The sequence below is a fragment of the Acomys russatus genome, chromosome 20 (assembly GCF_903995435.1).
Source record: "Acomys russatus chromosome 20, mAcoRus1.1, whole genome shotgun sequence".
NCBI lineage: Eukaryota > Metazoa > Chordata > Mammalia > Rodentia > Muridae > Acomys > Acomys russatus.
This window is the reverse complement of record NC_067156.1, coordinates 26565955-26593511: the sequence shown is the minus strand read 5'-3', so window position 1 is coordinate 26593511 and position 27557 is coordinate 26565955. Positions and strand designations below refer to the sequence as shown.

At 53.5% G+C, this 27557-nt stretch overlaps 1 protein-coding gene across 4 annotated transcripts; it reads left to right on the top strand.

Annotated features, from left to right (window-relative positions):
• The first annotated feature begins 3627 nt into the window (after positions 1-3627).
• On the top strand, positions 3628-27557 carry Pcdh1 (protocadherin 1). Of its 4 annotated transcripts, XM_051164019.1 has the most exons (6): positions 4846-5118; positions 12122-12984; positions 16275-18470; positions 23918-24137; positions 25125-25163; positions 26335-26483. In XM_051164019.1, exons 1-5 carry the CDS (start codon positions 5073-5075, stop codon positions 25148-25150), a joined length of 3351 nt encoding a protein of 1116 aa, XP_051019976.1. In that variant the 5' UTR covers positions 4846-5072; the 3' UTR covers positions 25151-25163; positions 26335-26483. The 4 variants fall into 4 exon arrangements, with proteins under 4 accessions (XP_051019975.1, XP_051019973.1, XP_051019976.1 ...); XM_051164018.1 differs by lacking the exons at positions 4846-5118; positions 25125-25163 and adding an exon at positions 3628-3807 and having other exon boundaries at positions 26335-27557; XM_051164016.1 differs by lacking the exon at positions 25125-25163 and having other exon boundaries at positions 4844-5118; positions 26335-27557.

Genomic DNA, 27557 nt, shown 5'->3' with positions numbered 1-27557 from the left:
TTAAAAATCTCAGAGTTGCCGGGTGTGGTGGCTCATGCCTTTAATCCCAGCACTCGGGAGGCAGAGGCAGGCAGACTTCTGTGAGTTCGAGGCCATCCTGGTCTACAAAGTGAGTCTAGGACAGCCAAGGCCACATAGAGAAACCCTGTCTAGGAAAAAAAAAAAAAACCCTCAGAGTCCTAGGAAAGTATGTTATAAGGTCCCTTGGGAAGCAAGCTCCCAGGTTATCAGAAGGTTCGGAAAGCTTCCTTAGAGACAAGGGGGAGTGAAAGAGCTCCCTTGGGAATCTAGGGTGTGCAGGATCTTACCCATCAACCCTTCTTTGGCCGTAGCCCCCAGTATAGCCATCCTAGTGTTTGCTTATTTTGGTTATTTTTTGATCAGATATTTTGGCACTATGCACACTGCCTCCTGTTGCCATGGCAGCCGTGACAGGGGCTGAGGCACCGTGAGAAAAATACCAAAATTAATGAGTGAGCGAAAGTGCAGCCGAGAGAAAAACAAGGTTAAAAAAAGAGTTAAAACAGTAATGAAAACAGGCTTCTGAGCTCCACAGCAGAGCAGCTGCTGAGGCCTCCCTGGAGCAGCAGCTCCTGCCAGACCTTAGGGCCCTGACATCTCCCAGACCTCTAGACAAGACTCACCTGGCCTCCCCCACCCAGCCCGCCACAGACCCAGCATTAGCCACTGGAGGACCATCCTGAGTAAGATCAGCTCCCATCTCCAGTTGCATGCTGCCTCCCAGAACAGCATCTCGGGGAACAACTTCTCATCTCCTAGACAACGGAGTCATAGCGACAGCCCCCACACAACAGTGGTCCAGCTATATTACCAAGAAATGGCGTCCTAGCTATACTCGAGCTTTGCAGCTTTAGCTGCAGGCATAACAGCATCCCAATGAGAGCCGTGCACACGAGAACAGCCCAGTCACAATCCTGGGCAATAGCATCTTAGCTATAGCCAATCCTCAAGATGCTGTCATCACAGCTATAGCTTCAGGACCAATAGCATGCTAGCCACAGTCCTATATACAACAGTAGCTCGGCTCTTATCCCAGGTAACAGCCTGCGTCTCGGGTACAGGCTCCTAGCAACAGCTTTTTTATCTGCTAAGACCGACACGGCAGAATCAGCTACAGCCCTAACTGCATCAAATGAACGCAGAACAGCTCAGCTATAGCCAGCCTCACACCTACAGCTTGCAGAACGGTGACTTTTCAGTTACAGCTCTCTTTCAACACGCACACACACACACACACACACATATATACACACATCACTCCTCAATAGCTTCTTAGGTCATCTGACCATTTGGTTACAGCCTAGGCACACCAGAATCACAGCAGAGGCAACAGCCTTTCTATTAGTTTCAGGTTCTACTGTATCCCAGTTCTTTTAGCTACAGCCCATCCCAGGTAAACACATACCAGCAAGCATCCCAGCCATTTTCATACCTAGCATCACCCTGGCTTCATTCTCTGGACACAGTCCCAGATGGACTCTCAGTCACTGTCAGTTTGAGGAGCCTCCCCCAACACTTCACTTGCCAACTGGTCCTCCTTCCAGTTTGGTACAGGGCCAAGAGGCCTCGCTTCTCTTCTTCAATGCTACCCCCTCTATCTACTCCTCCTCCCCCCAAGCATCCTCCTCGAAGTCTCGGCAAGCTTGCTTGCCTTCCCGGGGTGGGGGAACACACCCAATACTCATACCTACTACGTTGTCCCATCTCAGGTCCCCACGGAAACAGTCTGTCAGCGGAAGTAGGGAGGGCCGTGAAGCAGGGAAGACTAAACACACCCTCCTATTGCTGCCTTGGCCCAGTTCTATTCTAACCACTTGGTGCAGGATTTTGGGTTGATGGTGGTGGAGCAGGGAGGATGGAAGGGAACATCTGGGAGATTAGCATTTCCTGCCCAGCTCGGTGGCTGCTGATCCTGCTCAGCACTGAGCAAAGGAGGAGAACAGAGGAGCCTTTGAATGGCTCCCAGCAAGCAGCCTGGGGAGGGTTTGCTGCAGTGGGCAGCAGGCACATGCTGGGGGCAGGGAAGCTGGGGAAGATTTCTTCTCTCCAGCCCACTGATTTGCTTCTTGGTGCTGTGCTCAATGACGGGACGAGTATGAGCTTTGCAAGAGACAGAGAGAAGCCCCTTAAAGGACAGGCCCTCTTTCCCACCAGCTTTCTGCAGCTCCTGTTGAGCATCCCAGTTGGGCTCCTGGGGGCTGAGGGTGAGCAGAGGGTCCAGATCAGAAAGGAAGATGTGTCGAGGTTGGAGGTGCTCTGGGAGATCTCTGGCAGTTCTCCATTGCTATAAATCTCACCCCTACCATGAAGAATGTCCCACATAAAGAGGCCCAGAGGCTAGGTAGAGGAGAAAGCAGAAGAAAGAAACACGTTACAGAAAAAAGGTAGAGATGAGAAATTAAGGGAGGGACAGAAAGGGGGGGAGGTCAGCAGCTATGGCAGAGACCTCGAGAGCTGTCGTCTCATATAAGAACCTTTTCCACACACAACACCAGGTCTTGCTGGATAATCTTCCACATTTGTCTGACCTGGAACATGGGGCCTTGGCTTATAAAGCGGCACTAGGCAGGAGGTCCTGCTGAATTGGGGCACTTGGCAGCCTGGGTACCAGAACCTGAGCGAGAGGGAGTGCCCAAGCTGCTCAAGCACCTCAAGATGGCGCCAGAGAGCCAGGTCTGAGCGTAAGAAACCAAGTATTGGAGTGTGAGACACTGCGTGTGACACGGTGTGTGACTCTCCGAATGACAGGGAGCTTGTGGCACTGTGAGGGCGTGTGACACACGTCGTGACACTGCGCAGCTTCACAGGGTAAAGACCCATTCCACTCTATGAGGTGTGTTAGGTCACCGCCTAAAGCAAGTGGCAGAAGCTCTACTTCGCCCAGAGGGCAGGTGATCGAGCGACCCTCGAACAGCCTGACACCAGGAGCGTCATTTCGTCCTCACACTTGAATATATCTTCCTCGTCCTCGCTCTCGAGCTCCAAGATCACATCCTCTAACTCTTTCTACGGTCCCCTTTATAGTCTCACTCCCACTGCAGCTCCGGCCGGAGGATGGGGGGGGGGGGGGCGGGGGACAGGGGGGTGGGGGGATGGGCGGACTTCCCCAGCGCTCAAAGAGAGGGGAGGGCCACTCCGGGTGACTCGGGGGTCTGGCTGGGAAAGGGTAGGCCTGGAGGAACAGCTCCTCAGGAAAGATACTGGGGAAGAAAGAGCTAGAGGAGACACTTCCCCAGCTTTGACTTCCCAGGCGACAGAGTCGGGGACAGGTGTTTGAGGCAGAAAAGAGCTATTCCGAAAAGGTCCTAGATGGAGGCTTGGATGGGATGAGGATAAGGTAAAGAGCCGAGAAGGAAGCTTGTGCACGGGGCTTTAGGCAGTGGTGGGGACAGCGTAAGAAGAGGGGGAGCTGGTTTGGGGGCGCGGTGCTCAGGGTCCCCTCCCAGCGGGACCAGAGCGGTCCCAGCTCCACCTCCCGGCCGAAAGGGGGGGGGCGGGCGGGAGGAGGGCGGGCAGGCCGGGAGGGAGGGGGAGGGAGGGGGCGGGCCGGCTGTGCGCTCCGCTCGCTGCTGGCTCCGCCGCCGCCGCCGCCGCTGCCGCCTCACACACTAGCGGAGCGGGAGCGCGGCGCGGACGCGAAGCCGCCGGGCTGCTGTGCCCACAGCCAGTCGGAGCCGGAGCCTGAACCGCAGCGCCAGCCCCAGCCGTGTAGAGCCGCAGCCCGCACCGGGGCGGGCGGCTGCTCACGGACAGTGGGGCCGGCGGCCGGTGCTGCCCCCGAGGCGGGTAAGGATCTGGCGGTGGCGGCTCCCGGCCCAGAGCGGCCATGGCCGGAGGGAGCTGAGGGAGGGGCGCTCGGTGGAGCGAGGAGACCAGGGCTCAGCCGGTGCCCAGCGCGCCGGGGCTGAGGCCGAGGCCGCTGGGACACCGAGTCGGTGGTTGCGGCTGGTCTCCAAGGTCCACTGCAAGATACGGAGAGAAGGGAGGGGGTGCTGGCTTGGACCCCAGCCCCGGCGCCCGCACCCAGGCGCGCTCCAAGCCACTGGGATGAGAGACTCCAGGAGCGCGCGGAATGGAGGTTTGGGGGAAGCGCAAGGCCATCAGTTCAGCCGGGGGCTGCCGGAGGGCCAGGCAAGCTAGAAACAGTATCCACGACACACACACTTGTTGGGCGATTTGCTCAGCTCACTCAGGCGCTTCCAGCTCGTCGCGGACACCTGGAAGAGCCACATCTCACACACACACACACACACACACACACACACACATCCGTACATATGTGAGCACAGACATGCCTCCCGCACACCAGCGCCCACTGGGGCACAGTCACCAGCTCAGAATCTGCTTTGGCGCCTGCATGATCAGCAGCGGGGACACACAACCCGTGGCCATAGATAGCTACAACACAATCGGGTGTGATACTGAGCGATGCCAGACACACACACACACACACACAACCTCGTGCCTTCATGTACGATTATGACTGCTTCAGTTCACCAAATGAACACTCAAAGCCTAGCTCCCTACACATGCCGCTTGAAGGAACACACCCTAACATAAATGGGTGCCCACTCTTTGGTCAGGGCATAGGTATACAACACAGGTCTTGCTTGCCCCTCTCTACTGCACCCACACATGCACAACCCAGTGTCACATAGCACGCCTTGGTAGCACACACCCTAGCACAGAGGTACCGACAACAGCGCCCCACAAACAGAATCCACAGCTTCAAGCATCTTTAACGCTGGTTGTCACACATACCTTACACCAACAGTGTCACATTACACTCCGCAGCGCGCGCAGACACACACACATACACACACACACTCCACTCTCTCTGGTCGGATTCCCTCGGGAGAAGCCTCCAGGCTCTCCTAGAGAGCACCCAGAGCCATGTCACCTCAATCGCGACTTTGTTATTGTAAATATCGGCATAGCCGGAGCCCCCGGGCCGGCCAGACCGGCTTCCCGGCGGCACCTCCCCCTACTTCCACTCCCGGGCCTGACCGGCTAGGTATTCCGGGAACAAGCTGGACCTGACAGGCCGCGCCATGCCGCCACCCTGGGCCCGTGTGGCTCTAGGTCCCTCTGCAAAAGGTACAACACTATAGAAGGTGTTTGAGACCTTTCTCGGGCCATTTAACTGAGTTCTCCGAACCACCTACGTCCCTAGCACACCTACGTCCCGCACACCTGGGTGCCCCTCTACGGAGGCCGGCTCGCAGGCCAGTCCTGTGTGCTGACAAGGCCCCGGGGCCAGAATGGAGCCCGCAGCATGCGCAGAAGAAAAACCGGTAGGCGAATAGGACTCTCGTTCCTTTCTCCGGCCACTCTCTGGTAGTTCAGGCTCCTGGCCTCAGTTTCCCCAGCAGTGAGGGCGACTATTCCTTCAGTAGAAAAAAAAAAAAAAAAAAAAAAAAAAAAACAGGTGACGCCGAGGCCATCGAGGACTGAGTGCAGGGAAGTACCCGGTTTCTGCCGCCTTGAGAGGATCGGTTTTATGAGAATGTCCCCGCCCGGCGAGGCTCGCGGCTTTGTGATTCCGGCGCCGGCTTCCTCCCTGCCCCCCTCCCGGCGCCCGCTGCGCTGCTCCCGCCGGCGCCGGCTTGTGGGGGGACCTAGGCGGAGGCCGGAGATGCGGGAGAGGAGGGATTCCCCGCGGCGGTCCTGAAGGCGAGGGACGCGTGTAGTCGCCTGGCCTAAGAGAGTTCTCACTATACTGCGCCTCACTGAGTCTCACCTTGGGCTCCAAGAGGCCAGGCATCACCCTGGTGGGGGCGGGGATGGGGCGACCAAAACCTTAGGAGCGGCCGCCGTCGCCGCTCCACCCCCCCCCCCCACTCACTACAGACACACACTCGGCCTCCCCTGGGAGGAGGCGCTCGGGCGGGCGTGCTTGGGTGTGTACTGAGAGCGCTCACTGACCAAGATGGTGAGGACTCAGACTGATGCTGGCTAAGCCTAGGACTTAGAGCTGGGAGGTACAGGGCTCCTTCCAGCACCTGCTCTGGGTCAGTCCTCACGAGCTCCCTAGACCAGTACAACCCAGAAGGTGTTTGTGGAGCCTTATGGGTCTAGATGTGTGTGAGAGCGCACCTGGATGCTACTTTCTTGTAGAGGTGGGGGTGGGGGGAATTGGTCCTCCATGGTGGGGCTGAAACCGGTAATAGGCTAGGTCAGAGGATGGGTTCCAGGAGAGAACCTAAGAAACCTCAGAAAGGGTGAGAAGCAGGGTACGGGGGAACAGGCCCGAGTTCTGGTGCAGCCTCGTCTAGGTGTTGTTGTCTGGTTCCATATTAGAAGGGATAAGGGTATCTGGCACCTCTGGGTACTTCTGCAGAGAGCTGGGCAAGAGACATTGCTTGGAATGGGGCCTGCATGGGTGGGGAGGAGCGAAGAGAGAATCCGGGTTCTGATGTGGGGTAAGAGGTGCCCCTGCCAGGAACCAAGCTACTTGGTGTTGCAGAAAGGGATTTTGTTAAACTATGTTGTTAGCATACTGCCCCCCCCCCCCCCCGTTTTTCGTATTTAATAAATGTATTGAGCAGCTACTTTTGGCCAGAGCCCATTGTGGGGGCAATACTAGAGCACACACTGCCTTTTCTTTCATGGGCTGTATATTCGTTCGTTCACTCATTGCGCCACAGAGCACCTACTCTGTGCCTAGTTGGTGGAATAGAATGTTCTATCACAGGACTAGGAGCCTTAAATATCTAATCCATCTTGCAAGGGATCGGATCTCATTTAGTTCTCCTGAGTAACGTCAAGAGGCAGGAATTTTTTTTTTTTAATGTATTACCTTTGTTTATTTAGTTTATCTGTGCACTCACGCTCACAACACGCATTTGGAGGTCAGAGAATGACTTTCAGTAGTTGCTTTTCTCCTTTGACTCTTTGGGTCTCAGGAATCAAACTAAGGTTATCAGGCTCAAAGACAAGCTCCTTTAACCGCTGAGCCATCTTGCATGCACAAGACATAGAGAGTTCTTAGCCCCCCCCCTATTTAATAATACATAAATAGATTCATAAATGTGGATCACCTGGGTAAGGTCACACAACTAGCAAGGATTGGGGTGAGGGTTTGAATTTAGCAATCTGGTTCAAGAATGCAGGTGCCTGGAAGCCTGCAGAGCCTAATAGAAGGTCTGGAAGACAGGGAAGAGGAACAGTGCTGCTCGCTGTGGGAAGCCCCTGAGCAGCTCCACCCCTGCAGCTCTGCTTGCTTACCCTCCCGCCCAGGTTCTCAGATGGTCCCTTTGTCCTTTGGTGTTTTGTGCTTGCAGCACCAGTGGCTACTGTGTAATGGTGCTGGGGCAGGTGTGGGCCTTCAGAGATGACCTGCTCGCTGCAACAGTGAAAGCAAGAAGTGGACTTTGGTCCCAAAGTGGTGTGGAAATGAAGGTTCCAAGTGAACCCTCACCTGTCCTCATACCTTCTCAGATGTTGACGCAAGATGTGTTTTCCCCTCTCGGCCTTTTGGGACTCTTATCCCCTTGTCCCTCATTCCTATACCCCTGATGTGGTTTTTTTTTTTCCTTTTGTGGCTCCTCCATCCTGATGGAGACAGGTCCCTGTGCCTTTCTCTTGCCTGGGTCCTGGACACCCATGTCACTGGGTGGAGAGGCACCCTTGCCTAGGAAGGCAGTGCAGGCAGATAAGGTGCTAATCGCTTCAAAGGCTGCCGCCTGAGTCTAATGACTCCCAACGCTAACGGCCTGGGACAAAGTTCAGCAATGTTGGGGGTAGGGATGTGGAAAGGCCTCTTTACTGCTTCTCCCAGCCCTTCCTGGCAGGTCACATGACTGTCTCTACAGCTGCAAATGGCTCGGAGTTGAGGTTCCCTCCTGGTCAGGTCAGGTTGGCAGTCTATGGTTGGGGGAGAGGTTAAAAAATGTAATAAATACCTTATTTCAGCCTCAGGCTTCCGTTGAGTCTTTCCCCAAATCCAGTCTTTCAGATGAGAAGAGATGCACTCTTTCATAGATCCTGCCTGTTGGTACAGTTTCTGTGTTTAACATAGTTTTGAGTCTTAGAACATCAGTGATGTGAAGGAGATGGGGCGTGGTGGGCACACCTTTAATCCTGCACTGGTGAGGCAGGTGGATATCTGGGTTCGAGGCCAGCCTGGCCTACAGAGCAAGTTCCAGGACAGCCAGGCCAACACAGAGAAACCCTGTTTAAAACCAAACAAAGCCAAAGCTAAAAGGTATGGGGAGGGCACTATAAAAATAGGCGATAGCCATTTCGAATGATTGGGAGAATTCAGTCAAGTGTTTAGCAGTGCACTAATGAAGTTTTTTTGGGATGGTGGTGGTGTTAGCAAAGGTGGCAATGAAACAGTTTGCAGGGCTTAAGCTCTTTTTCAATTCTGTCAAACAAGTCTCTATCAAGTTTGTTTTCCCAGACCTTTGTATCACAATTGCCTAGGGGGGGGGGGGGTTCTCCAGGTCCCACCTTCCAATCAAAATTCCTTAGGGTAGGGCTAGATAATCCTTATTTTGGTAGAACTCTACAAGTACTTCAAGGACCTAAACCCTGCTTAACCCTCCAAACCCCATTCCCATCTCCATAACCTTCCTGGATGGTGCCTTAGCCCCTGTGATAAACCTTTCTTGCTGGAGGCAAAGCAAGCCCTTAAAGGGAGGTGGGACTGGGAGGCCTGAGTGAGTGAGTTGTGATCTCAGGATGGGAGGAGAGCCCCAAGTGAGAGGTGTAGTATTTAGCTGTCAAAGTTGCCATAAATGAAATCACCCCGAATTCGTCAGACCACAGATCCTTCCATTTGCTGCCACATTTTGTGAACAGACATTTTCTTAGAAAAAAATCCTCCTTGATAATGTTGTATAGTTCTCCAGGGGGATGTGACACACTCCCCCCCCTCCTTCATGAACCCTTCATGATCTGGGGGTAGGGGTCATAAATGAGGGAGCTTTTTGAACAGTCCACTGGAGATATGTTTTGGGTTGGAGCTTGGAGTAGTATGGTGGAGGGGGGATCCAAATGGGGCATCGTGATACTCCTCCTTTAAAGATAAATTGTGGCTGAGAGTGGCATGCACACATAGCTGTTGAAGGGTCTCACAGGTTCAAGAGGGGCCTGTGTTTGGGGAAGGCTCCCCAAGAAAAGTGACGTGCTTGAGTTGTACAAGGAATCTGTACATTTGGTGAGTTTGCTGAGCTACAGAGTAGACACTGAGCGGAGATTTACATTGTCCCAGTAGATTCCTGGGGAACTGACAAGTAGGCAAGTGAATACAACCAAGGCCATCATCAGGAGCTAAGCTCAGGGAACCAGAATAACCTCCACTGCACAAGAACTGTTCACTCCAGGCCTACTGTGTGTCGGGTCCATAGGTGATGACACAGTAAACAATTGGGCGTTAAACAATTAGGCAGTTATAAGTGTAATCTCAGCCCTTAAGAGGCCAGCCTAGACTACATTTTGAATTCCAGTACAGCCTGGGTTACTGTGTGTGTATTCGAGGCCTGTCTCAAGGAATGCTGTAGGAAAGATAAACATTAGTCAATTTTCCAAACAGGCCCGTTACTGCGATTGTGCTAAGTGCTTTGAAAGAAAAGACCTTTTGTTGAATGCCTACGTTGTTACAAACATTTAGCTTAGGTGAACTCAAACCCACTGGGAAAGAGATGGTATTGTCTCCATTTGATGGATGAAGAAACTGGTGCTTTGGTTTGTTTGCTCCAGAGCGTTGGCAGCTGGGGCTGCCCTCAAATTATCTGAAGTCACAACCCAGGCTCATCTTCACCCTTCTGCCTTATGTATGCCAGGTAACTCAGCAAACTGGCAACCGTTGAATCACTGTTACAGCACACGGGCCCAATCTTTGCTGCTGTGTTCTAGTGCCCAGGACACAGCCTAGCTCATTTTAAGTGACTAATAAGCATTTGTTGAATATGTAAATAGGCACCTAACATAAACCCAGTTTTACCTTGCTTTGGTCAGTGGGGCAGGGGGAAGAGTGAGTATATATGAACTCTTGCCTCTTTGGAATGTCTGTCATCTTCCTGGGGAGACGAAGAACACACAATAGGTGCCCAATACTATAGTTGAACAACAGGGTGGGGCGGTGTTCGGGGCAGCCCAGTGATTCATTGCCTTAGAATTGGAGTAGAAAATAAGTGGCTGTGACTTGGAGGGGGAGAGGTCACTGTGGGCTGGAGAGGCCTAGGAAGGCATTGTAGGGTTGCAGGCGCAGGCAGAACCTGTCTTCAGTGGGATGGGCACGATCAGTGTCAGGCCTGGGATAGAAATTCCAGGGGAGGGAAGCTCCCTCCCTGTAAAAAATGCTGAACCAAGGACTTGGGATTTGAATAAGGAAGGGTTTGCCATGGTTGTTTGATCTATTTATTTATTTATTTATTTATTTATTTATTCATTTATTGGGATGAGAGAGCAGTGCCTGGGACAGTGCTGGCAGGTCTGATAACATGAGCAGGTGGACAGCCTCAGAACGGGGTGACGAAAGAGGCAGCTATTGTGGTAATGGTGGTGCAACTTGTAGTCACAGCACAGCCCTTCCTGGAAGGCTCTGGGGTGGCAGAGGAAGGAGGGTGTGAGAGACACTGGACCAGTTGGGGACAGGGAAAGAAGGGATCAGTATGCAGCAGGCTCTGGATGCAGGCAGGGATAAAGGTCAAACGGAAGCCAAAGCCAGGTATGGTAGTGTACATCTGTAATCCCAGCATTCTGAAAGCGGAGTCAGGGGTCAAAGGCTAGCCTGGGGTACCTAGTGAGACTTTGTTTAAAAAAAAAAAAAAAAAAAAAAAAAAGGAGGTCTGGGAATGTGGCTTGGTGGTAGACCATTTGTCTTGCACGTGCAATGTGTTGTGCTCAAGTCTCAGGACTGCGGGGTGGGGGGTGGGGGTGGGTGGAGAGGAGAAAAGAAAAGAAAAAGAAACAGGAGGCAGATGATCATCTGGAAGGCAGAGGGGGTGGACCGAGGAAAGGCTGATGGTGTCATCGATGCTCTGTCCCAGTTAGACCTGCTGGGCGCTCTGTTGTTAAGAGCAGGCCAGGGCGGGTCCCCATGCCAATTTGAAGGTCAGTCAGTCCTAACCCTAGTCTTGACCTCTACTCCTTTCTTCTAACACACTTGCCCATGGTTGTGTGTGTGTGTGTGTGTGTGTGTGTGTGTGTGTGTGTGTGTGTATAGATAAATTTGTGGGGAAGTCAGGGAGGGCTAACACATATTAACTTTAGCATTTTTAAAAATAATCCTTTTAAATTATACTTCTTTTATATGTATGTTGAAGGGTGTATGTCACAGAAAATGTTTGGAGGTCAGAGGTCTCCTTCTGATGTATGTCCCAGGGACTGAACACAGGTTTGACAGCAGGCATCTTTGCCCAGTGAGCCATCTCACTGTCCCTGCTGTTAGCAATTTTCACAAGGTATTAGCATTCACTTATGGGAGTAGGCGACACTGGGCACTGTGGACGCTGCTTGTCAAAAACGAAGGATTTGGGATGTTTTGGGATGTAATACCCCATACACATAAGCTTATTTGGCATCTCAGAAGAAAGAGAACTGAAACACTTTTGCACTTTTCCTCCAGCTAGCATGAACGGGAAGCACAGGCAATAACGACTTTCAGGGTCTGGGGCATCTGAGGGGTGGGTATGTGGGGAGGAGTGCTCCAACCGGAGACATCCCTGGCCTAACCCTTCCGCTTGCTTTTGCTCCCTATCTCAGTATCAGGGTAATTACCATGGGTGACTAAGGCAAGATGCTGGTGAGAAGGAGGTGTTGTGCAAAGCACAGAGCTGAAAGCAGACGGGGCGGGGGGAAGAGGGGGTTGGTACCCAGGGAACGTCAGCTGGGTAAGGGTGTGCCATGGGCAGGAGCTGCTGTAGACCTGCCTGTCATCTTACCAAGTTCTCCAGCTGGGTCAGGCACAGCTGCTACACCCCACTGCGGGTGAGACTCGGTTCTGGAATCCCATCTTAGGGCTGGGATTGACTCTCCCTGTGGGAGAATGGTGTTTCAGTGGGAGAGGGAGAAATGAGAGGTTGGCTCTGGTAGCCTTCAGGGTCGATTTCCTCTTCATAGCTGATGGTCTCTACTTTGTGTCTTCTTGTAGTTCTTCTGACTTTGGAGCCTGCCAGGATGGGGCCTCTGAGGCCCAGCCCAGGGCCTGGGGGGCAGCAGCTGCTGCTGCCCCTCTTACTGCTGCCACTGCTGCTCCTATTCACTCCATCTGCAGGCCATACCACCCAGGTAGTATACAAGGTGCCGGAGGAGCAGCCACCCAATACCCTCATTGGGAGCCTTGCCGCTGACTATGGTTTTCCAGACGTGGGTCATCTGTATAAACTAGAGGTAGGTGCTCCATACCTTCGGGTGGATGGCAAGACCGGTGACATTTTCACCACAGAGACCTCCATTGACCGAGAGGGGCTCCGTGAATGCCAGAACCAGATTCCTGGGAATCCCTGTATCCTGGAGTTTGAGGTGTCTATCACGGACCTCGTGCAGAACGGCAGCCCCCGGTTGCTGGAGGGCCAAATAGAGGTGCAGGACATCAATGACAACACACCCAACTTTGCCTCACCGGTCATCACCCTGGCTATCCCCGAGAACACCAACATTGGCTCGCTCTTCCCCATCCCACTGGCCTCAGACCGTGACGCTGGCCCCAATGGCGTAGCATCTTACGAGCTGCAGGCTGGGCCTGAGGCCCAGGAGTTATTCGGGCTGCAGGTGGCCGAGGACCAGGAGGAGAAGCAGCCACAGCTCATTGTCATGGGCAACCTGGACCGTGAGCGTTGGGACTCCTACGACCTCACCATCAAAGTGCAGGATGGCGGCAGTCCTCCACGCGCCAGCAGCGCCTTGCTCCGCGTCACCGTGCTTGATACAAATGACAATGCGCCCAAGTTCGAGAGGCCATCCTACGAAGCTGAGCTGTCTGAGAATAGTCCCATCGGCCACTCGGTCATCCAGGTGAGAGGCCCACTCCATCTAACTTGTCAGGGTGACCTATCTTTAGAAATGGGATCCACCGAAAGCAGGTGGAAGATTCCTTCACTTAGGGGATGAAAAACCCAATAGAAAGCTGTGGGACTGTCCCTTCTCCCCAGCCCCAGCCAAAGGAGAATTTCTCACCAGCTTCCTCTCTTCCACTTCATCAAGTGGTATTTTCTTCCGCTGTCAATCAACTTAGGTGACAGTGGCATAGCATCTCAATAGCATTATCCCTCCCCATCAGATTCAACTTAGGAAAACTTCTGGGAAGTGAAATTACTCCAAGCTCGGGAAGTGTCCTCTGCTTAGCCTAGGTTGGATGAAGGGGCTCACCTTTTATCCAGTAGACACCCACCCCACTACCACCACCACCACCATCACCCCACCCACCTCGGGAGCATCTTCCTACCTAGGGGGCAGGTCCCTTTAGTCAGGTAAGATTTTGCTTCAGCTAAAGGCACAACCTCCATGTGTCCCTGCCCAACAAAGTCATGAGACTGTGTCAGCCAGGAGGCTCCTCAGTTTTGACAAATCTCATCGGACTGTTCGTACCCTCGCTCCTTCCCCTGACATAGGGTGCCATTGGTATGTGGTGTTTACGATGGTTGCAGAGGGGCCAGTAACTATGAAAATTCTCAGCATCCTTCTTCCTGGGAACCGCCTCAGGGGCTGGGCAGCAGACTGGTGGGGCTGGGGCCTGGAAGGGAGCAGAGAAGCGTCCCTGCAGACAAGTGGGTGTATCTCCCGCTGTCATCTCAGCCCCTGGCCTCCTGCCAGCCCCATCTTCTTTCTCCTTCCCCATGGGCTGAAGCTATCTCTGGCTGTGATGTGAGCAAGCTAGAGAGAGTTTAGCTGGCCTGGACAACCGTTATCCAACCTGAGAGACCCTTCGTTCTGGGTCCTGGAGCTGAAGTGAGTGGGTGGCGGTTTTTCATCTTTTCTAGAGGCTTGTGGACTAGAATATAAAAGCAAGGCTGAGAAAGAATAGAAAGACAGCCATTCGGAATGGTGAGTAATAATAGCCTAGGTGCCAGGCACTGTTCTAAATACACTATGTGTATTATATAATTTATTCCTTACAGTACAAAGTAAGTAAGCATTATACCCATTTAACAGATAGGAAGCTGAGCCCTGAGGTCAGAGCCCATCTTAGCTCACGTCCTATAGTTTGGCTTTACATCCTCTCAGTGAGATGACACAGGACATAAAGAGTCCTCAGAGGTTGGTTGGCAGTACTGAAAAGTGCATGGGAAAGGACAGGGGTGGGAAAGAGGCAGAGTTAGAACTAAGCAAGAGTGGAAAAGTAGGAGCCATAGACAGAGACAAGGATGAGCGGTGGGGGAAGGAGGTGGACAAGAAATGAGGTGGCCAATCTAGAGTCAGGGAGGCCATAGCACAGCCAGAGGGCTGGGGATGGACACACTGGGATAGGGTAGGGAATATGGCTATAGATTTGCCAGGTGGTGGTGGTGCATGCCTTTAATCTCAGCGCTTTGGAGACAGAGGCTGGAGGATCTCTGAGTTTGAAGCCAGCCTAGTTTACAGAGGGAGTTCTAGGACACCCAGGGTTACACAGAGAAACTCTGAATCGGAAAAAAAAAAAAGGTGTGAAGTGACACCGGGGTACCTGGGAGCCCTTGTCCAAGAGTCTCCTGTAGAAAAGCCTTGACGGGTATGGACAGAGGTCTCTTCCTAAGGAGAAGGATGGAAGTTCAGCTGTGGTGTGAGGGCCTCAAGCTATAGCGCTTAGCACTGTGTAATTGGATTTCCTAGAAACAGATGGATGGGTAAATGAATGAACTATTGACAGGCAGATCAAAAGGAAGGGGGGATTATTTAAGACTCACTTGCTGTGTTCTAGGCAGTATTAGGCATTTCTTCAAGACAGGGTTTTTCGGTGTAGCCTTGGCTGTCCTGGACTCGCTTTGCAGAACAGGCTGGCCTCGAACTCACAGAGATCTGTCTGCCTCTCTGAGTGCTGGGATAAAAGGTGTGCGCCACCATGCCTGGCTTAGGTATTTCTTCATACTATCCCATTTGACCTTTATCACAATCTTAGAAAATAAGTTTTGTTATTCATCCCCATTTTATATATTTGTAGGGTGAGGCTTAGGAAGATTAAATAATTGTCCCAAGGCCACATAATTAACTGGAAAGCAGTAGAGCTGGGATCTGAACCCAAGACTTTCATTTTGCTCCTTAGAGGCCATGCCAAGTTATGTCTACTATTCCTTCCCACCATCTCCCCCTGACACACACACACACACACACACACACACACACACACACACACACACTTCATTACATTCTGTTTGGCTGTAAATATTTCCAACCCCTCACCTGTGGTACCTCATGGCCATTCCCACCTGGCTTCTGTTGCCCCATTACCACCCATGTTTGTATAGACTGGGTCCCAGTGCAGGGCGGCATTGGTGTGGGAGGGCGTGCCCACTGCAAAGGGACAGGCAGTTCATTGTTTGGTTCTGGAAGCCCAGCCCGCTGCCAGCAGGCTCTGTGGACTGCACCAACCCCTCCCTTCTGGCCCCAGGCTCAGGCTGGATTCCTCACACTGGTGCCTTGCCAACAGCAGACAACAGTCAAGGAGCTCCAGAAACAGGTTTCCCCAGTTTGACAGCAGTGGCTGGGTTGGGCCTGCCGGGCTCTTTCTGACCCTTATCTCTACCTGGCTGCTTTCACTAGAAATCCCCTCATCTGGGGCCTCTAGTTGGGCATGGGGGTCCCCACTGATGCATGCACACGCATGAACAAACATACCTTCTCACACGCAAATGTAATCATAACTTACAGCCACATACTTGTATGTATGTTGCATGCTTGCATACAAGGCATGTACAGAAGTGCATAATGCCTAACATCTCCACTGCTCAAATCCTTTCTCATCCTTTCAGAAGTTGGGCGGCGGTGGTGGTGGCAGCGGGGGAGGGGAGGGCGGGAGCAGCTTATTTGACTGAAAGGGCTTGCTCAGTGCTTGTCAGCCCTTCACCTCCCTGCTTAGGTGGACTGGTACAAATGAAGAGTGGAATATAATTCTGCCTGGTCCTGGTGATGCAGTGTCACTAAGGAGGATTTGCAAGCTGCATCTGGTCTCTTTAGGAAAATAGGTTAGCAGTGTTTATCAGAGTGCCAGGTCTAGGGGAGAGACTATACCGAGGGTGCTGAGTTGGCATCACTGAGGCTGATGTGTTCGTGGGAAAGGACATTGGTAGTGCATACCCCTTCGCTTACTAACCTGTTCCTGTTCCCTGCAGGTGAAAGCCAACGACTCAGACCAAGGTGCCAATGCGGAGATCGACTATACCTTCCACCAGGCACCTGAAGTTGTCAGGCGTCTTTTGCGACTCGACAGAAACACCGGACTCATCACCGTTCAGGGCCCCGTGGACCGTGAGGATCTAAGCACTCTGCGTTTCTCGGTGCTCGCCAAGGACCGAGGCGCCAACCCCAAGAGTGCCCGTGCCCAGGTAGTTGTGACTGTGAAAGACATGAACGACAATGCCCCCACCATCGAGATCCGAGGCATAGGGCTAGTGACTCATCAAGACGGGATGGCCAACATATCAGAGGACGTGGCAGAGGAGACCGCTGTGGCCTTGGTGCAGGTGTCTGATCGAGACGAGGGAGAGAATGCAGCTGTCACCTGTGTAGTAGCGGGTGATGTGCCCTTCCAGCTACGCCAGGCCAGTGAGACAGGCAGCGACAGTAAGAAAAAGTACTTTCTGCAGACCACCACCCCTCTTGACTACGAGAAAGTCAAAGACTATACCATTGAGATCGTGGCCGTGGACTCGGGCAATCCCCCGCTCTCTAGCACCAACTCCCTCAAGGTGCAGGTGGTAGATGTCAATGACAACGCCCCCGTCTTCACCCAGAGTATCACTGAAGTCGCCTTCCCAGAAAACAACAAGCCTGGTGAAGTGGTGGCCGAGGTCACCGCCAGCGACGCCGACTCTGGCTCTAACGCAGAGCTGGTGTACTCTCTGGAGCCGGAGCCAGCTGCCCAAGGCCTCTTCACTATCTCCCCCGAGAATGGGGAGATCCGGGTGAAGACATCGCTGGATCGGGAACAGAGAGACAGCTACGAGCTGAAGGTGGTGGCTGCCGACCGGGGTAGTCCCAGCCTTCAGGGTACAGCCACGGTCCTCGTCAACGTGCTTGACTGCAATGACAATGACCCCAAATTTATGCTGAGTGGCTACAACTTCTCAGTGATGGAGAACATGCCAGCACTGAGTCCGGTGGGAATGGTGACTGTCATTGATGGAGACAAAGGGGAGAATGCCCGGGTGCAGCTCTCAGTAGAGCAGGACAATGGTGATTTTGTCATCCAGAATGGCACAGGCACCATCTTATCCAGTCTGAGCTTCGATCGAGAGCAACAGAGTACCTACACCTTCCAGCTGAAGGCCGTGGATGGGGGTGTCCCGCCTCGTTCAGCGTATGTTGGCGTCACCATCAATGTGTTGGATGAGAACGACAACGCGCCCTTTATCACCGCCCCCTCCAACACCTCTCACCGCCTGCTGACCCCGCAGACGCGTCTTGGTGAGACAGTCAGCCAGGTAAGCGCGGAGGACATTGACTCTGGTGTCAACGCCGAGCTGATCTATAGCATTGCTGGTGGCAACCCTTATGGACTCTTCCAGATTGGATCTCATTCAGGCGCCATCACCCTGGAGAAGGAGATTGAACGGCGCCACCACGGGCTACACCGCCTCGTGGTAAAGGTCAGTGACCGCGGCAAGCCCCCTCGCTATGGCACAGCCTTGGTCCACCTTTACGTCAACGAGACTTTAGCCAACCGCACGCTGCTGGAGACCCTCCTCGTCCATAGCCTGGACACGCCCCTGGATATTGACATCGCCGGGGACCCAGAATACGAGCGCTCCAAGCAGCGCGGCAACATTCTCTTCGGTGTTGTAGCCGGTGTGGTGGCTGTGGCCTTACTCATCGCCCTAGCAGTACTCGTGCGCTACTGTCGGCAGCGGGAGGCCAAGAGTGGCTACCAGGCTGGTAAGAAGGAGACTAAGGACCTGTATGCCCCCAAACCCAGTGGCAAAGCTGCTAAGGGAAACAAGAGCAAAGGGAAGAAGAGCAAGTCCCCGAAGCCTGTCAAACCAGTGGAGGACGAGGATGAGGCTGGCCTCCAGAAGTCCCTCAAGTTCAACCTAATGAGCGATGCCCCCGGGGACAGTCCCCGAATCCACCTGCCCCTCAACTACCCACCAGGCAGCCCTGACTTGGGACGCCATTATCGCTCCAACTCCCCATTGCCTTCCATCCAGCTACAACCCCAATCACCCTCGGCCTCCAAGAAGCACCAGGTGGTGCAGGACCTGCCGCCTGCAAACACATTTGTGGGCACCGGGGACACCACGTCCACGGGCTCTGAGCAGTACTCCGACTACAGCTATCGCACCAACCCCCCCAAATACCCCAGCAAGCAGGTAGGCCAGCCCTTTCGGCTTAGCACACCCCAGCCCCCACCCCACCCCTACCATGGGGCCATCTGGACCGAGGTGTGGGAGTGATGGAGTGAGCAGGTATGGCTTGCCTGCCGTGGTTGGCTAGATCCAGTGGGAGCATCCTGAGCTAGCTGTGGGAGGTGGGAATGCTGATCCGGGGATGCTGAGACCTCAACTAAGGATCCTGATGCCTTGCCCAGATATGGAGGGTTAGGCTGAATGGAAACTGGTAAGGGGGCCTCTATCGTGTCCTCCCCGCTCCTCCCCGTATAGGAGAAGTCTGACTTGTCAGCTCTCCAGATGCTGAACTAGCTACTGGGTCTTTCAGGTGGAGCTGATGGGCAGGTGAACAGGTTTGGAGACAGCCGGGCACAGGGGAAAATGGGAGGAGAGGACTCCAAGCCTGGGTCTCTATTGGAGATCAGCTATCTAGGCCGTCCTTTGGAAGGGACACAGAAGACCTAGAAATTGGGTGGGGACTCAGCTAGGGAGGGGGAAACCTCCCCACTTGTGCCTTCTATATGTACTATGTATTAACTTCTTTCATAGCCCCAGGCCCTGGGGGCTGGCCCCACATCCCCTATCCCAGCCCTATCCATGTGGCCCTACAATAAAGTTCTCTATTTTTGAAGTTTTGGTTTCTTATTTTCCCGGAACTGAGAGAAGCAGTGAGAGAGAGAGACGGGAAGCAGCTTTGTTCTTAAATCCTGCCTCAATTTCACCGTGTCTACCCTCTATCCCTCCCAACTCCCTAGAGTCCTATCTCAGCATGTCATCTCCCGCCCACCCCCACACCCATTTCCATGTCTGGAGAAAATCTCAATTTTCAAATAGAGGAGTATGGTAGCGTGCTTCCTCACCCTATGTCTGTGAGGCATTCTCCTTAGCATAAGACTCTTCACCAACAAATTGTTGGAGGAGAGGCTCTGTCTCCCTGGTCCAAGACAGTCCCCCCCTCCACCTCCCCGCAATCTGCCTAAATGAAGTAGCTTCTGAGAGAACTAAAACCTGTGCACCTGTGTGGGGTGGCTGCCAGCCTTCCTACCTCAGGTGAAGCCAGAGAACCTTTTGATTACACCATCCACCTTCCCTCAGGGCAAGATCTTCCTCCAAGTCCCTTTCCCAGCCTCTTCATCACACCGACACTCAGCAATTAGCTGGTCCCACCCTGTGTCTCCCTGTGATCACCCCCAGCCTGGGCTCCAGAGAGGGAGGGGCCCTGGGAGAGGCAGGGGCTTCTCCAACACTGCAGGGACCCACTTTGCACCCTCATGTGTGGGTGAGCCATTGTTCTAGGATGAGGTGTCCCTGGTCTGCCTCCTGCCCAAAACCACCTCCATCCCCTTCCCTCAGCCCCTTGCTCTAGCCAGGACTGCCAGCTAGCACTTTCTCTCTCTCTCTCTCCCTCCATCTCTCACTTCTTGTTCTCCTAGGTCTCCCTTTTCTCAAGTTGTGCCTGAGGGAAGTTAAGGTGTGGGTGAGGGCCCTCCTGTCCTGGGGGAAGTCTCTGAGGCCAGAGGCAACTTATCTCCATGGTGATCAAAGAGGCTTGAGACACTCCCAGGAGGTCCAAGGCGCCGCCTCTCTTCTCGGCTCCATCTATAAACTCCCCAAAGCCCAGGGGTACCCCCAGTGTGAAAAGACAATCTGAAGAGTTTCTGAGGAGCAGAGTTTGGGGAGGTCATACCTAGTAACAACTTCTTTCTCCTAAGGAGTCAGGATCTGTCAGGTGACTTCCAGAAACACCTGACCTCCGGCACTCTCCTGCATTTCTGCCTTGCAACCATTGTTTCCTCCGTTCTTTGAGTTCACTGATGCTTCCCCCCCCCCCCGCCCCCACCAAGGTCTGAGGGATTGTCCCTCACTGGACTCCAACCCAAACCATCCATGGAACTACACTGAACTCTCCTCCCAACATTTGAATATAACCAAAACACATTACCTGTTGTTATGGTCAGAGCATATAGGCCAAGCATGCATGTACTTGACGTCGATAGAAAAATGGTTACACGTGAAATGAATCCTAAGTGTCAAGTGAGAAGGGCCATAGGCAGCTTTCCCCTATCTATACTGCAAAACTACTTTACAGGTTTTTGTTTGGGGGTGGGTTGTTCGTTTTTAATATTTATTTAGTTAATTTTCTTATGTGTTTGTGTCTGCCTAAGTGTATGTCTGTAGCACATGTGTGCAGAGCCTGTGGAGGCCAGAAGAGGGGCTGGGATCCCTGAAACTGGAGTTACAGGTGGTTGTGAACATTGTGGGTGCTGGGAACTAAACCTGGGTCCTCTGCAAAAACTGTAAATGCTCTTAACCGCTGAGCCATAACTCCAGCTCCTTGTTTGTCGTTGTTTGAGACAAGGTTTCATTATGTAGCCTCTAAGGGCCTGGAACTTGACCTGGCTGGCCTCGAATTCATAGAGATCCACTGCCTTCGCCTTGCTCGTGCTGGAATTAATTCATATGCCACCATGTGTGATTCTGTGAAACTTGCATTACTACTGTTTGTTCCCATTTTGGGAGGCCTTGCTAGGTACAAGGTACTATGTGTGAATTCACTCAATGCTCATAAACTCTGTGACACAGGCCAGTTTATTATAGTCTTTTCACACAAGTGAAAACTAACAATTGATGGAGTCAGAACTGAAGCACAAAGCATCAGGGAATCTGATTTCTGGAGTCTGCCATTATCTACTGTACAATTAAAAGCTGATTCTATGGTTAAGTTAGCAAGAGACTAGCTATCACATTAGCCTATAAAACGTTCTGCAAAACCCTGTGTCGAAGGGTGAACTTGTTTAACTTGTATAGCTGAGTTTCCCACATTCGTGTGACTGTAATGCCTCCTGCTACTTCCAGGATATAATATGGGGGAAATAGGAATGGGCCTTTGGGAGAGGAGGAACACAGAGCCAGCTTGTCAGGAGTGAGTAGGATTTGGGTAGAAGGGCTCCTTTGCCTAGGGTCACTGTCACTGTGTGAGCAGCTCTTGAAAGGAGGTGTGAGCAGGACCAGGTTGGAAGCAAGAAGAGGGTTGAAGGCGACCGTTCTGGTTGTGGTGGAGACCGTAGAGGAGTGACAGGAGCCCGGAAGAACTACGGGTTGTATGGGACAAGGGTGCCTTGCTAAATGTCCCTCAAGAAAAGAAGTCCCTCACATCTCAGTTTCCCAGATGAACTGAATTTTAAAAAGAGCACCTGCCCTGCCTAGCCTGGGTAAAGCCCTAGCTCGATGTCCATCTGTGCTGGAGGGAGGGAAAAAAAAAAAAAAGCATAGAGCCAGTAAGGTTCACACTAAGGATGGCAGTGAAAAAGATGGGCGGGTGGATTTGGCTGAATTTAGGGAGAAAGGGCCAATAGTATTCAAGATCCTAGTTGATAGGGAGTAGGGTAGGGGGATGAGGGAGAAACTCCCAGGATTCCCAGGTTGGATATCAGCTTCCTGAGTGTGGGGGATGGGACAGTGATGAGCTCACAGCCTATGTGAAAGACAATCGATGAAATATAATTTGATTTCAGACATGCTGGATCTGGAGGGGTCTATATGGGTAGGCAGCCCATGAAATGCTCAGCAAGCTTTCGGGACCAGAGACTGAGTGATCTGGGACCGGGTCTCTTACAATTCAATAGAATTGCCTGTGCAGTTAAGGTTGAGAATAATCACCCAGCATTTCATTGGGGGGGGGGGGGCGACAAAAACCCTGGGAAAAGCCCAAGGGACTTACCCATGTGTAGGACCAAAGCCCTTGCTTACCAGATTCTTCAGAGAAGAAGGGCTAATGGTCAGACTGGACAGAAAACAAGAAGCATAAATACCCAGGCTGCCCTGTGCCCTTGAGGACTGTCCTGGAGCCTCTTTATCCCCAAACTAGATGGAGCATCCTTTATACATCTCATAGCCCCAACGGTGCAGGTCAGCTCTGGAGACCTTGTTTCATCACCCAGACCCTGCACTGCTTGGGATCGAACGGGTTCCTGGAAATGTGGGGAGGTAGCAGTGGTTTGCCTTCCTATCACTCCAAAGCTCCTTGTCCTGGTACCCCAACCCCCTGACCCCAGGCCCCAGACATTAATAGGAGGTGGCAAAAGGGGTAGGGAGTGAGAGTGTGGGCTTACAAACCCAAGACCATCTCTCTCTTTGGCTATTTCCTTGACCTTTTATGAAACGGCCACAGAGCTGAGACAAGGTGCTTCTGTCTTGGAAAATTAGAGTCTGTTGATTCAACGGGACCTGGGCCTTGTTGCTCCTCTGGCCTCCAGGGCCCCAGGATCTGTGCCCTCCACAACTCCTCTCATTTCTGGTTGGCAGGAAAACCAGCGGAGGTCCCAGGTGGGTGGCTTGATGGTTGTGCCAAGTGCCAGGCTGAGGTTGCCAGGTTCCTGGTCTGATCATTAACCCGTGGCAGGCAGACAGAACTTCTGGCAGGGAAGCAGGCTGTCGCTATTCCAGTTCGTTGCCAGCACCCAGTCTAAACTCATCTTGGTCCACCAAGCAGGGGGTCCCTCCTAGCTCCTTTCATTTCCTAGAGGGGTCTCCCTGGAGAAGAGCTTTCCATGTGCTCTTCCGTGGAAAGGCCTGTCCTCCACAGCCCCTTTCCTCACAGGGTGCCCCGAGGGGTCCCATTTATGTCCTCTGACACCCACAGGGCTGACTTCTTAATTCCTTTCCTCCCTCCATTTGTTTCCAACCCCCAAAGCCTCTGTGAAAGGATTTGTAGGGTGATGGGGGCTCAGTAGGAGGGGCTCGGTGAAGCCTCAGCACTGCAGACTTGGTCTGAGGAACAAGATGCAAGAGGTTGGTACCTTTTGGATGGAGGCAAAGGGAAGTTACAGAGCAGTGAGACAGGTGAGGAGCTCAAAGAGGTACCCAGCTGTGTGGGAGTGTGACCCTTCCCTTCTGTGCGGAAGAGCCGTTTGGGAGTTAGGAGGTCTGCTTTCAGGAAGCTTGTTTCAGAAGCTTAAGGGAGGCCTGTGCTGGTGTTTGGAGGCCAGGCTGGCACTCGGAGTTGGCTGAGACTATGCTGTTCTGCTCTCGGGCTCTCCTCTATACTGGGGCTCATTCTGTTCTGAACGGCGAGGGCCGCCATGCTTGTATCGGGGCAGCTGGGCTTAGCACTAGGAGGCCTGGGCTGAGATAGTGCAGTTCTGGCCTAGGGTTGTGATGGAAGCCTGGGGGCTGTAATAACAGTGGGACCTATGCTGTGTTGGGACTTCCAATGTGTGGACTTGGCTGTAACTGGGGAGCTAGCCTTGAATTAAGAGGCATCTCTACTAGAGGCTGTGCTTTCTGGGGCCTATGCTGTACTAAGGGGCTGGGCCTCTTCTTGGCTGCTGCTGAGGCCTGGGAGGGTCTTGCTGGGCTTGGGACTGGTGTGGTGTTGGGATCCATGGAGAAGGCCAGCCAGCCAAGAGTAACACTCTCTCTCCTTACAGTTACCTCACCGCCGTGTCACCTTCTCGGCCACAAGTCAGGCCCAGGAGCTGCAGGACCCATCACAGCATAGTTATTATGACAGTGGCCTGGAAGAGTCTGAAACGCCATCTAGCAAGTCATCCTCAGGCCCCCGACTTGGTCCCCTGGCCCTACCTGAGGACCACTATGAACGCACCACCCCTGATGGCAGCATAGGTGAAATGGAGCACCCTGAAAACGGTGAGGAGCCTTAGCATGGCTGAGGCACCCCAGGAACGAGCAAAAGTCCAAGAAAGGGTGATGATGCTTTAAAATGATGCTCCGTGGCTTGAGTTCTGTTTGTGTGCAGGGTAGAAAGCACCTGCTTTCGCAGGTATCTACTCATTTCCTCCTCACACTCTCACCTGAGAACTTTATGGTGCCCACTTTACCGTGGGGGAAATCTGAGACTCGGAGGGGCGGATTCTGCAGCTTGCCCAAAATTACACCTCTGGAAAGGGACAGGCCTGGAAGAGTCTATGTCTTATGTCAGAGTCCAGAGTCCATATCTTTTGGGTTCAGCATTGCCTTACACTGCCTTCCAGGGCACAGGGATCCTGAGAATGGTGGCCAAGGGGCTCAGATAAGAGTGAGGAAACTGGAGGAAGATGGTGGTCCCCAAATGAGTGAGAGGATATGGGATGAGAGCACGATGCTCTCGTTGATGGCACTTGGATGCTATGAGGAATTCAGAGAAGGAAAGACTCTCCCTCCCCCTCCCCCCCCCCAGGAGAAGAGTGGGAGAAGGTTTGGGAAAAGCTGGGAGAAAGTCTGGGAGGATGGGCGTGTGTGTGTGTGTGTGTGTGTGTGTGTGTGTGTGTGTGTAGGGAGGGGGTGTTGAAGGGAGAAGCTGGAGCAGAGGTGAGTGTGGGAATGGATGGTGAGGTATATTGTGAGAGTACATTGGTGGTGCATGTGTGTGTGCACATGAGAAAGATACAAGGCATCCCCCTGTGAAGGGGAACTCTAAATAAGCCAGCCCTTGGGTTAGACAGATTGATTTAGGTCTTATACTTTTCTTAATCCAAAGTCTCCCTCCTCCCAAAAGATGAAAAGTCTCAGGCTTCACCTTGAGTCATAGGGCCCTGTCTAACCTCCCAGGCCCTGGGCCCAGAGCACCCTCTGTCCTGTCTCCTGCCACTCCATGCCTGATCTCATGCTAGTCTCGTCCTTTTTGTGCCCGCGCAGAGCCGGCTGGCCGGAGCAGGCCCTGAGGCAGAGTGCCAGGTAGGTGGGAGCTGTTCTGGGGTCTGGGGTCTATGGGACTCGCCCCAGCCCCCAGCCCCGCCCACCCAGTGCTCTGTGCCATACTGGGTCCCTCAACCCTGAACTAAAAAGCTTTGGCGCTTTGAGGGTTAACAATAAAACTATCCCCTCCTCACCTTAGCTGGCAGGAGGCCAAGCTAGGGTGAGTGGGTGGTACTGGGGGAGCCCCTGCCCCAGGCAGAGCTTCTCAGTCATGTCCCTCAAGGGGGGTGTCACCGCCTGGTGCTGTCCCTGAGTGAGGGAGGCACGGGGGCAGCTGTGACAGGAAGTGCTCATGGCCCAGCCGTTCCCATGGAGATTCTCTCGCTGCCCAGCAACCACACTGGCTACTGCTGATGTCAGGCGGCCAACTCCTGTTCCCGTGGGTGTTCTGGGCAGGGAGCTGGGGGCAAGGCCATGGTGGTTGGATGGTAAGGGGCTGGTGTGAGGTGGGCAGGGGCTGCATGTGTGTGCTTGTTGGTTGTGTGTGTGTGTGCGCGCTTATGTGTGAACATCGCACGCATGTAGAAGCTCGTCTCCTCCCCTTGGCTTTGAAGTAAGGCATTGCTGTGCTGGGGTTGGGTTCAAAGGAAGCTGGGAGCGTGTAAGGCTTGAAGGGATTTAGAAGGTATGTGCCATCTTGGTCTGGGGACAGAGGTGGTGTCCAGTGAGGTAGACTTTTATAACCATGATGAAGTATGTGTGTCGAGGTGGGGCTCTAAGTCACAATGGGGTTTCCTCAATCCTATCTGAAGGTGAAATTCCATGACTGAACCTGCCTAGAGACAGGTGATGGTTTGTGCACCTGTCCGAGGGCAGATTTGGTGGGTGTGTGAGAAGCGTGCAGGAGGGTAGGTGAGGCTGGAAGAATAGCACCTATTTAGGGTGTGTGTGTGTGTGTGTGTGTGTGTGTGTGTGTGTGTGTGTGTGTGTGTGTAGGAGAGTGAGACTAACCTAGAGGGCAGCAGTGGGCCACAGGTTGATAAGGGTGGCTGCGCTTGCCTGTGTGGGTGTGTGTGTGTTTCTGAGCTCTGTGGGCAGGAGGAACCGCACGCACCTCAGCTCAGAAGTAGACTGTGTATGATAATGAGAGGCCATGGAGCAGAGACTTTCGAGGGTGCCATCCCTAATGGCTGTCCTTGCTCTCCTGCAGACCTGCGCCCTTTGCCCGATGTCGCCATGACGGGCACATGTACCCGGGAGTGCAGCGAGTTTGGTCACTCTGACACATGCTGGATGCCTGGCCAGTCGTCTCCCAGCCGCCGGACCAAGAGCAGCGCCCTCAAACTCTCCACCTTCGTGCCTTACCAGGACCGAGGAGGGCAGGAGCCTGCGGGCGCCGGCAGCCCCAGCCCCCCGGAAGACCGGAACACCAAAACGGCCCCCGTGCGCCTCCTGCCCTCCTACAGTGCCTTCTCCCACAGTAGCCATGACTCCTGCAAGGACTCGGCCACCTTGGAGGAAATTCCCCTGACCCAGACCTCGGACTTCCCACCCACGGCCACACCGGCATCTGCCCAGACCGCAGCCAAGCGTGAGATCTACCTGTGAGCCCCCCTTCTGGCCGGTGGCCACCCCTCCCCCTAGTCGCCGGCCAGCTCCCAACTGGGTCTATTCCAGGGCCCCACTCCCTCCCTCCGGCGTGGACTCTGTGGCCAGGGCCCGATCCGCGGGAGTACTGGCTTCAAGACCACGTTGACCCTTGCCCCAATGCAGGGTCCAGATCCTTTCCCCCATTCCTACCCCTTAGCTCCAAGGAGCCCCTTCTTCCCCCTCTATGGGGCTCCACCCAGTGGATGCCCATGAGGGCTCCGCTGTAGTGACTGGGCTCTCTTCCATCTACTTCTAGAGAGCACCCCCTTGCTTTGGGCAGATGGTGGAGTCAAGAGTGGGCAGCACACTTTTAACTCGTTGTTTCCTGCATGGCTGACCAGGGCAGCGTAGCCTTGCAGCTGGGTAAACTGGGGTACTTACTCCCTGGGAACGCTCAGAGGAAACTTTTCCACCACCAGGGGCTCTCTGAAGGGCTGTTGTTACCAAAGGTGGGGTGGGGATTGGGGTGAGAGTACTGTGAAGGCCTTGTCTTCCAGTGCTGCTCCTGGGCTGGCCCACCCGCCTGTCACAGGCTCATGCTGATCCCATCGGGGGCACCCCCTTCCCTGCTGGTCTTGCAGTGTCTGTATATAAGGACCTTGGAATGATGTCCCCATTTCTGCCTGATTTGCAACTTTTCTTGTTGATGTTGTGTTGTCTTGGGGGGCCCTCTGGGGGGAACCTGCCCTGCGCCCCTCCTCCCTGCCGCAGTGCCCCCCAGGTCTCTATTGTTCCATGTTGTAAATACTCCTGGGGCCATGGTGGGATGGGGGTGCAGGCCAG